This window comes from Neolamprologus multifasciatus, chromosome 13, assembly GCF_963576455.1.
Source record: "Neolamprologus multifasciatus chromosome 13, fNeoMul1.2, whole genome shotgun sequence".
Lineage (NCBI taxonomy): Eukaryota > Metazoa > Chordata > Actinopteri > Cichliformes > Cichlidae > Neolamprologus > Neolamprologus multifasciatus.
Genome location: NC_140451.1, coordinates 22,745,264 through 22,755,636, shown reverse-complemented (window position 1 = coordinate 22,755,636; position 10,373 = coordinate 22,745,264). Strand labels below are relative to the sequence as shown.

General features: G+C 40.5%; 1 protein-coding gene across 3 annotated transcripts; it reads right to left on the bottom strand.

Annotated features, from left to right (window-relative positions):
• Window positions 1-152: 152 nt before the first annotated feature.
• LOC146505569 (monocarboxylate transporter 9-like) lies at window positions 153-7,301 on the bottom strand. Of its 3 annotated transcripts, none has more exons than XM_085183028.1 (6): window positions 6,926-7,301; window positions 5,543-5,794; window positions 3,465-3,608; window positions 2,445-2,540; window positions 1,118-1,996; window positions 153-913 (listed from the first exon to the last, which is right to left on the bottom strand). In XM_085183028.1, exons 2-6 carry the CDS (start codon window positions 5,733-5,735, stop codon window positions 729-731), a joined length of 1,497 nt encoding a protein of 498 aa, XP_085039154.1. In that variant the 5' UTR covers window positions 5,736-5,794; window positions 6,926-7,301; the 3' UTR covers window positions 153-728. The 3 variants fall into 3 exon arrangements, with proteins under 3 accessions (XP_085039154.1, XP_085039152.1, XP_085039153.1); XM_085183026.1 differs by lacking the exon at window positions 6,926-7,301 and adding an exon at window positions 6,452-6,810; XM_085183027.1 differs by lacking the exon at window positions 6,926-7,301 and adding an exon at window positions 5,907-6,445.
• Between the last annotated feature and the right edge of the window lie 3,072 nt (window positions 7,302-10,373).

Sequence of the window (10,373 nt, the reverse complement as noted above, 5' to 3'; positions counted from 1 at the left end):
CCTGGTCAGGTGAATATGCCAGCAGAGTTCATAATAATCACACCAGAAAGAAAATCAACATGCTGCTATTGTTGGAAAAACAATGGGATCTCCTTCGTGTGCTTACATATTTTTGAATCAGAATGACTTTGTCTACTTCTGTCTGATTCAGAAAAAAAGAGGTATGTGTATAAATTAAGTGAATGCACTTTAAAAATCATGTAAAACAAAGGCTTTATCATTGTTCCAACAGGCATTATGTGTTGACAGGTATTGACTATTACGGATGCTTTGGTAAGATATAACAGTATTATAGTTAAGTAATCATGAAAAAAAAAGTTATATATGTTTGTCATCACGCTAAAATAACACAGAACAAATTTACAAAGATTTGTTTTACCAGCGTTATGAATGGCACCTTGTCTTTATTTTTCAGACTAACAATAAAGTGAATATCAGCGTTTCAAATATGAACAATGTTGTTCAGTTTACCTCGTAAAATGAGGCAGTAATAAAAGTCAACACAGGCATCAGAGTCAAATCTTCAAAAGAGATCTGCAGTGTGTGATTTAACCTGAGAAAATGGGCGAAGCACAGAGAAATGGCCTCTATTTAATCATTTTGGTGTATTAATATCTGGCACCAGAAATAAGTGGGTGACCCCTGTACAGTCAAAACAGAAATATTCTTCTAGGAGTTCAAAGACAGTTGCTGAATAATATCTGAAATCTTGTGAAAGGTGTTCAGACTCAGGCTACTGAAGCAACTTTGTCACAGCTGCTGCTATAAAGGACCTCTGGTTTGTCATTCTCAGGGCGCTTCCCGTTACAGCAGGGAAGGGTGAGCAGGGTGAGAAGGAATGCTCCCAGCAACACAACACTCCCAATAAAGTAGAACGCCAGGTCATATGACTGTGTCCAGTCAAAGAACCACCCTAGAAAGTGATGAGAAAAACAGAAACTGTGAGCAGAGAGGGATTCCTTGCAGACACAGCAGTGAGTCATTTCCTGAAGTTAACAGGCCTTTTGCAATTCCTTGTAAGATTTTGATTTTTGAAACGTCTCTAAAAGCTACACCAGGTTTTTATATTAGCACAAAATAGAATAATTACAACTGTTAGAAATTACCTACAACTTACCTACAACAGGGGGCCCAAGTATGATCCCAAATCCTCCAAAGAACATGACGATGCCGTGGGCTTGTGTCAGCTTTTCCAAGCCAACAATCTTAGTGGTAATGTAGGAGGTAAGAGACCAGTTTCCATTGGCGAAACCCACAATGGCAGACAGGATCTGCAGTCCTACATAACTGTTAGTGAGAGGAATAATGAGCAGTGCCACACCTCCTGCAAACATGGTGAAGGCATAGAGATAGATGCTGTTGATCCACCTGATGTCCACAAGGATACCTAGCCCTAGTTTACCTACGCAAGCTGCAATGGCCCCTATTGATACCAAAGGAATTAGACTAACTTCTTCAATGAGTCCTTGACTCTGTGCCACATCCTCAATGAAGAGCCCAGGTGGGAATGCACCTAAACTAAACATGAAGACACCGATACAGAAAGCCACCATCACTTGGTCCTGCAGGATCTCAGACATGGAGTGGATGTACTTGGAGTAAGCCTGTTGTTTCTCTTTGATGACCTTTATGATATCGAACCCAGAAAAGAAGCTGCCTTTTTTCTTCGTAGTCTGAATGGCCAAGTCCTTGGCATCAACGGTAATGAGCAATTCCTTCACACCCAGTGTTTTCTCTGGAGTAGCTGTAGTAGAACCTGCAGTCATCTTCAGGTCTCCCAGTTGGGGCTTTTCAAAAATTTGCTCTTCTGTGTTGCGCTCGAGGGCGGCCTTCTGTTTGAGGTAGTACCCAGGCATATTGAGGGGCCTCATGAAGCCAGCACAAGCCATGAGGTTTAGTGCTAAAGCTCCAATGATAAGGAGGCAACCATGCAAGCCATACAACATGATGAGCTCATTCTGAGCAGTGGCGTAGATGAATGCTCCAACGCTTGTGCCTGGGTGAGAAAAGGAGAAATGGAATGAGTAATACAATAACACATCAATCGATACAACTTAAAGCCATTGTGCCTTATCATCCACTAACTTTAAAGTGTAACTGACAACCCAAACGACGGCTCTGTGTTGAGATGGCTCTGTAGTTCTAAATCATTGCTAGACTCGCTTTAAAAATAAGACTTGGATGTTACTAATAATCTTTAAAATGTAACTATGTCAAGTAGTTTCACAACATTTTGTTCAACTATTTACCAGTTTCGACTGACAAACCACATCTGGTTGCTGGTCATCAGTCCTCTTCTCTACCCCACAGACCACTCTGACTTTGCTACTCTACTGATGTTTACCTCAGCTTCCTAAGGTTCCCACCAGCGCAAACATGAAAGAAGTGAGCTTGGAGACCTGGTTTGCACCCATAGCCCTCAGGTCAGAGGAAGGCAGCAGTACCTGTGGTGACAATGCCAAGGGCGAGGCCGCGTCTCTTGTCAAAATACTGACAGGTGATTGTCAAGGTGGCTGCATAGACCAGACCACAACCCAGGCCTATGGTAAGAGAAAGAAGAAAACGCAAATGTCACGTAAAACATGAAAAATAGACAAGAATGGGGATGCAATGGCACATGAATACGACTGCTTAATGCGTAGAGAACAACTACATTTTAATCACAATTTTGAAAGTATGTTTTGTAGATTTTAGTTAAACAATATTGCTGTAAACTTGAACTCACTGCTCTATACAAGCAGTATGAAGCCTTAAGTTCAGAGGACACTGTGCATCAGATATCCTCAGCAAAACAAAGGACACAGTGAGCAGTAAACCACTTTTACAGCTACAGTCAGCATTCTAAGGACCACTCTAAAAATAAATGACTGCTTTCAAAGATGCATGGCCTCTGACCTCTAGCGCTGACTCGCTAAAGGAATTATTTAATCCTGCGATGGATACGCAGGATTAAGTATAGCGAGGCTGTCACTTGAGGTGCAATAACAGGTGGTGTTGGGCAGAAGTGCATATTGATGAGGCCACAAAGGCAGTAAAAGGTCATACAGGGATGTGGCTAACCTATAATGTTGTTTTTCTGTCAACAAGCAATATCAAACAACTCTTACGTCACACCACTGTTTGTCTTGTCCACTAATTCTCAGTGCCAGTAATAATCATTAACACCCAACTAATCATCAGTATTTAATGGTGCGAAACAGTTCAACAAGGCCATGTGTCCCTGTTTGCTCCAAATGATTATATAATGTGTTACAGGATTTTCTTACGTTAGAAGAAAACAAGTCTACATCAATGATCGAAGAAATATAAAAAACGTTTTGCACACTGACAAGACTGAACTCCATAGCCGACTGTCTTAACGACGGTCAGGTGAATAAATCTCAGGTGTTCTTGAAGCACTGCCAAGTATAGCATAAAACACACAAGAGGATGTCATTCAGTGTGATTATAAAGTGTTTCCTTACCGACCACAATCCCATAGGAAAAGATAAGGAATTCAACATTTGGAGCAAAGGCACTGAGCATCAGGCCGCCAGCCACCATTACACCACTGAAGATGGTCACAGGGCGAGCACCAAAGTTGTCCACGCAGGCGCTGCAGATAGGACCTGAAGGAGCAATGGCAGAAAGAGACACAGAGGCAGAAAAAAGTGATGGTCAGAAATCTCATCTCACTCACAAAGCATGACACTGACACATCACATTAGGTTTAAACTGGCAACCTGCCTGAAGCATTCTCACATCTCTCACAAAGTTCATCGCTTAGGTTAGTTTCAGTTTTATTTAATTCCAACCTTATTGCAATTTTACCTGGCTAATACTTAACAGTGTCACATGTATTTTTAATCCCCTTTTATAAATAGAGCAACAAACTATATATACTATACTGAGAGCAATTCTGAAATTTAGTACACAGTGATTTTTTTTTTCACTCTGCCATACCCATTCAGACTGCTTTACTTATGTACAATTTGTTGATTGCTTCTCTAAGCAGGAGGAAGACTTGGCCATTGTACAGCAGAAACTGCAGTGCTGAAACAGGCTGACGGCTGGGACATGTGTCCAGAGATTGGCCACCGTTTGGGGTAGATCCAGGCATGATTTTTGCCTCATTCCTTAGAAAAAGACAGCAAGAAGCAAGGCTGGAAGATAAGCTTTGGTTTATACAACAATGTCAACCAAGGCCTATATCACTAATTATTTTGCTTAACTGCTGTGGAGCATACTTTGTACTCTATATATGATATCTTTCAGAAATGACTGAAAGGCTAAGGAGGATGAATATATTTTGTATTCATATTTTACATTCATACTCCAGTGGCCATGGTAGTTTACAAATTACATTAATTTCTATAAAGAATGTTGCAATTTCTTATAATATGTAATGTTTTTTTTGTTGGTTTTTTTTTGGGGGGGGGGGGGTATGGTGTTTTTTGTTTTTTGTACTTTCTTGTTCTTTTGATTTCATCATGGTTTGTGACTGTTTGTGTTTTGGGTTTCTGTCCTAGTGTTTCTAGCTCCCTCGTTTCGTGGTACTTCCTGAGTTCTGATTTTTAGGTTTTGTTATTCGACCTCCCAGTGTTAATTCTGTGCTCCCTCTGTTCTGTGTCATCCCTACCTATGTATCCCCTCTAGTGTAGTCAGGTCTCTGTGTAAAGCCCGCGTCTCTGAGTCTGTGTCTTCGCGTGTGTTTTGAGTTTCCTGTTTTATTGTGAAAGTCTGTGTCTTATGCCAGTGTATTCAGGTTGCGTTTCCCCTCTTGTCTTGTGGATCACAATCAGCTGTGCCTCCCTCCTGTGTGCAGTCTCCTCGTTCCCTTCTGTGTATTTATAGTGTGTGTTCACTCATGTTCGTTGCTAGTCCGTCTGTGTTTCTTCCCTGCTTTTCTCCAGAGTCGTCGGTTCAGGTTCGTTTTGTTAGCCATTCCCAGTTTAGGTCACCTTTAAGTTTTGTTTTGTTCGCCGTGTTTCTGTTTGTGCCTCCAGTGTGTGTAAAGCTCGCCACATCTAAGCCAGTGCCAGCGTCTGGGTCCTCCCTCACACTCACCACACGTCTGCCCCCCCGCAGCCGTGACAACTGGCTTAATTCTTCAAATAAATAAGTTTTTATATTAAAAACTGGCACATCCAATATACCCCATTCTTACTTTAGTTCAATTGCCCCTTTACATGTAAGTCAGCCTTCAGACTTTGAGCAAGTGTTATGTCTCATTTGTTATCAGGGACATCTTATGATATAACTGGGATGGAAATTGTAGGAAGACAGGTGTAAAGGTGAGGATTTAGTGCTTTACATTTGCCACAAATCACATATGATATCTTAACCTCTCTAACTCAGAGAGGTTAAGATACTGTTAACAGCAAGTAAAAATATCCAAATGTTATGGTAACATCAATTTACTGCTTACCAATAAATCATCAGATAATGAAAATCAACCTCGGACTGAAAAATCTCTGCTATTGAGTTTACTTCTTCTACCCCAATATGAAGTATATTAAAGTATATTGAAGTATAGTATGCCATTACAATGTGTGTTACTCACTGGCTATTAGTCCCACTCCAGAAACAAGGGAGCCCACCCAGGCAGTCAAGCCCTTGCCTTGCTGGTATGTATGGAGCCACTCAGGGTAGAGTACACCCACAGACTGGGGTGATCCATAAGCAAGGAACTGGGCCATGAAGGAAGCCGCAACAATCGCCCATCCCCAGCCTCCATCAAGCACTTTTGAAGCCATGATGCTGATGTTATTGCTGCGCTCTGGGATCTGTTATGGCTTCGGTGGAGGTGGTGTTCCTGGTAAGAACATAGAAACAAACAATACAATTACATTTTTACAGCAAAATTGAAAAAAAGAGTGCTCATCCCTGGATGATATTTTTAGACCTGACCTACAAAAACCACTTACTTCAAGCCTTAATCTGGGGAAGGCTGTTGCGGCACCTGGCCTGGCAAAAGGCAACTGGCCCTTTTGAGCCTTTCTCTTTAACCACACCTCGAAGGAGGAGAAAGTAAAAAAAAAAAAAAAGCATTTCGCCTTCAACCTTCCCCTTCAACTCAGCTCAGATGGATATAGAAGAGGATTCTCTTCTGTTCTTACCCAAGATTTTAAGACCGCTGATCATAACTACCGCACTTTTTTTGCGTCACTAAGGGGAAAGTTAGTGCGAAGCTTCAGATATGTAAGATCTGTATGTTTACAAAGCATGTATTTACATGTTTACAGTAAATACAATTCAGCCAAAGAAGGCATCTTTAATATAAATGTAAAGCAAATAGGAACCAAAAAAGCTGCTTACAGTTTATTGGATATAGCCATACGCTAACACTGCCATTGACCAACACTTGTGAAAATAAAAAAAGTGACGACGTTTTGTAGCCATATTTCTTTGATTCACTACAAAAAGACACGTGTTTTTAATGTTGTTAAAAAACAATACATGCGGCACTCACCTCAGCATATACAAATACAGCTGCAGGCGCCTGCCTAACTGCGCGCTCTGCGGGAACTTTCCATGTTAGGGTGTTTTCCTTGGTAAAAAAAAAAACAACAACCAAAAAACCACCTCGTATCGCTACAAAGCAAATAAAAATGAAGGCATCGCACACTCTTTCTGTTTTTTGAGCTGGACTATAGGGGTTCCTTCACCAGAAAACGCACTGCATCAACAGTGTTTCATTGTGCATCCTGCTTTGCAGCCGGCGACCAAACCGGTTCAAAGCTGTTCTCGCTGGTCCAGCGGCAGCTTGAACGCGTCTACAACAGAAAAAGCGCTGCTTTCGCTCGAGCGCCTGGAGCGCAGAAGACTGACAGAACGGCTCTTAGCGATGCGGCGGATGTGGTTTGTGGTTCTGACGTGTATGTTTTTCTCCTGCTTCGTGTAAAACAAGCAAGTATTCAAAATGCACATGCACAAAGCTGTTTACCTGGAAGCTCTCCGGGTCATAGGGGACAAATGAAGGATCTGTTTTTGTAAAGCTGGTCTTTGAAGCAATGAGAAAGAGTAATAATGACGATAACTAACGGTAGCTATAAAATAACAATATAAACACGTAGAAATAAATATACTGCTTTCATCTGAGTCTGACTGATCAAGCTGAAAGTTTGGGGTTTTCGTACTAACAAATCGGTCTGAGAGTATGGTTTCTTTCCCTCTGGTGTCATCATTAATATTTCCATCACCTGCGTCTACGCCCAGTCCGAACCGGTTGATGGATAGTTATAGCACCACACTGCATCAGCAGGACGCGAGTGGAGTCGTCTTCCCGGTCAGCGCAGGTTAAAGCAATGCATGTACAAAATTTGAGTCAAATCATAATCTGTCACCACATCGCTGGAAATAACTGGAGTCTGTTTAAAATCATAACGAATACGAGTAAAAACGAGCTGCATCATAGAGAGCTACCATGCAGGTAACATGGTATCCGAGTGTATACAACACACTAAAGAGAATCTCTTTATTAGGTTTAAATGAAGCCGGAGAAAAACATACATGTATGAACCACAAACCACAAAATATGCATGAGATTGTAGTGCTAGTGATTTTGTTTATGGTAATCAAGGGAACAACGAATATTAGCAGCATCCCCACTGATTTATAAAGAGACGGCACACAATATCAGAGTTTGGGATTTACTTGAAAAAAAAATGTTTCACTTTATAAAAAAAAAGTGTGTTTATAAAAAAATAAGAGCTTATATAGGCTTTATCTCCCCTAAATCTTGTTCTATCCCCAAAACAAAAGAAAACAACAACAAACAGCAATCAGACATTTTTTTAAACATAGGGTGTCTCAGAAAATTTTGACTTTTAATTTAATCCATACATTACATACATACATAGAAGGACAGCAGGGAGATTAATTGCTATAATCATTCTTTTGTAGCATCATAAAGTTATATCATCCATGTTGTTTGTCCCCATTCTTAACCTCAGGTCAGTAACATTGTGAAACCAAGTCACCAATGAATAGTGGGCGTGATGGTGGGAAGCAGAGTAGAATGGGAGAGGAGAGGAAGAAAGGAGAGGTAAAACAGGTTTGCACACTGAATGAACTCAAAATTCTTGAGGATCTTTGATGCTTTTCCCAGAGCTGAGGTCTGCTGCCAAAAGGGGTCTTACTGAAAAGATTTAGGCTCCATAATCCCCTTCTGCCTGGAAAAACTAAGTGGAAAAAAGAAAAAGGGAGACAGAATTCATTGTACTTTACAGTCACATTACACTGACATGTTGCTCCAAACCAGTTTCAACTAGATGTAGTGCATGTCACAGGCAGAGCTAGGAATTTGAGGTTGTTTGGGGAGTGGATTACAGAGTGGCTATGACACACTTTAAGCACTACTGACTGAAACTAGAATTGATGTTGATGCATTCAAACATTCCCAGGTTCCATATATGGACTATTAATTCCACTGGGTTAAAATCCATCTAAGATCCACCGATCTTAAATTTTAAGCTTTATGTTTTGCAAACTTAAAATAGCAGTAAAGTAAGTTTGGTTTTCAATACTTGTTTGATGCCGCAGTAATAATGAGAGTGAAATTTGCGGAAATCTTCACATGATTGTTATATGCTTGAAGCTTTGCAAACATGTTTCCTCTTTTAACTTCATGTACAACATCAAAGATAACAGTTCAGCCAACCTGAGATCACAGAGCTTATAAATTCATTTGTAAAAACTACTAGAGAAAATCACCTGCTTCTATGCCCAGGTGTTTAGTAATTCCTCAGTTTGGAGGTTGACCTGAATAATTACAGGCCTATTTTCCTCATCTGTAATCCAAGGTATTTCACACTGCGGATCATTATGTTTGATAAACTCCATGTGTGTTTTGACTTATAACTTGCTGGTAGACCTTAAATGCCTCAACTAGCATTGCAAAATCAATGCTAAGCCTAAAATAAACAGTTGTGCCTTTTGCAATCCCTAATTGTTGCTCCACATGGTAAAATAACATTTCTTCACCAACTAAATGTGAGACACATGCCATTTAAGGTTTGAAATTAGGATTAAACACAATTTCAGCTGCTTTACAAAAAATCATTTTATACTTCAGCTGTGACTCCAGACATAAAAAAATATTAACACTGAGATCTGTGGATTAACCCGAAACACTGTATGTGGGCTTGAGCAATCATTTTGTTCTTTACAAGTAATGTCTTGTAATGTATATCCCATATTCAAATATAAAGAAATGTATTTTGAAAATAGTCTCATTGAGACATTATGCTCACATTACTCACACGTTCCTGTGAGATTTATGTGTGCTGACTTTAGTTTAAAAGCTTGTCTTTTTATCTAACACTTTTATGACACCTGAGATTCAGTGGCCCGCTGTGCCTTTCCGTAAGAGGCTTGGCAGGTGTAAGCACACAGCGCCACCCTGCAGTCTGGATAAATCTTGAGTGGTTTGGCCATCCTAGCTCCATAAAGCTGCAGAGGTTAAAGGCCACTTTAACACCCAGCATTGCCACCCTGAGCTTCCAGTACGGATTCATGCTTGGATTAGTTCAGGTTGCTGGCTTTAGCAGTAAGTGAGAACACCGCACCACAGTAGAAAGACACAGGATCCACTTTAGTTGTGCCAGAACTCTCAGCAAGCCTTCAAATAAAGATATACTTATGTCACTCTTAGGATGAGGTGTGTATTTTGATTTTGGTGAGATTAAGCCGAGTGTATGTGCGAACAGGAACAGTTACGTGCGGAGACCTAATGGAAGTCTAATGTGTTTTGTAGGCTGTCATCCTTGTCCTGTTCTCTTCCCACGGCAGGTTATTGCACCCACATTACAAAGGTTTACCGTGTTAAATGATCCTGGTGGGCTGATTTATGGAAACCACTCCTCCGGTCTCCATCCAGTTGAAACCGGTTAGAACCATGTGTAGTAGGAAATGAAAATCAGACACTGGCGCAGTCGAGTGTCAGCGTATCTATACAAGAGGACATCACATGATGTGGTTGTTGCAACAGATTAACATCTTAGGATAAAAGATCTTTATTTCAATTTGTAGTTAGCAGCATGGCTGGCCACGCAAATTGCTGATCTACCAACCATTTTAATATCAGACTGAAATAGCAGTTAAAATTTGAACATATTTAACAGGTAGATTTAGAAGTTCATTTTTTATCAATTTGATATCATGTTCACAAGTTCAGTCCTCTAAAGATCACTATAAATAATCCCGATAAGCACAGAGTTTAAGAGCGTCACATCAGAGGGAGTGTTGTTTTAGCAGAATAGCAAAGTTGTCAGAGGACCACAGCAGTCTTTAGGATTTATTATTCTGCCGTTAAACATAAATAGCCATGTTTATCCACGCATTTCTCTGGGGACATTTCAAGAGTCACCCTCATGGTGACACACTTTAGAGGA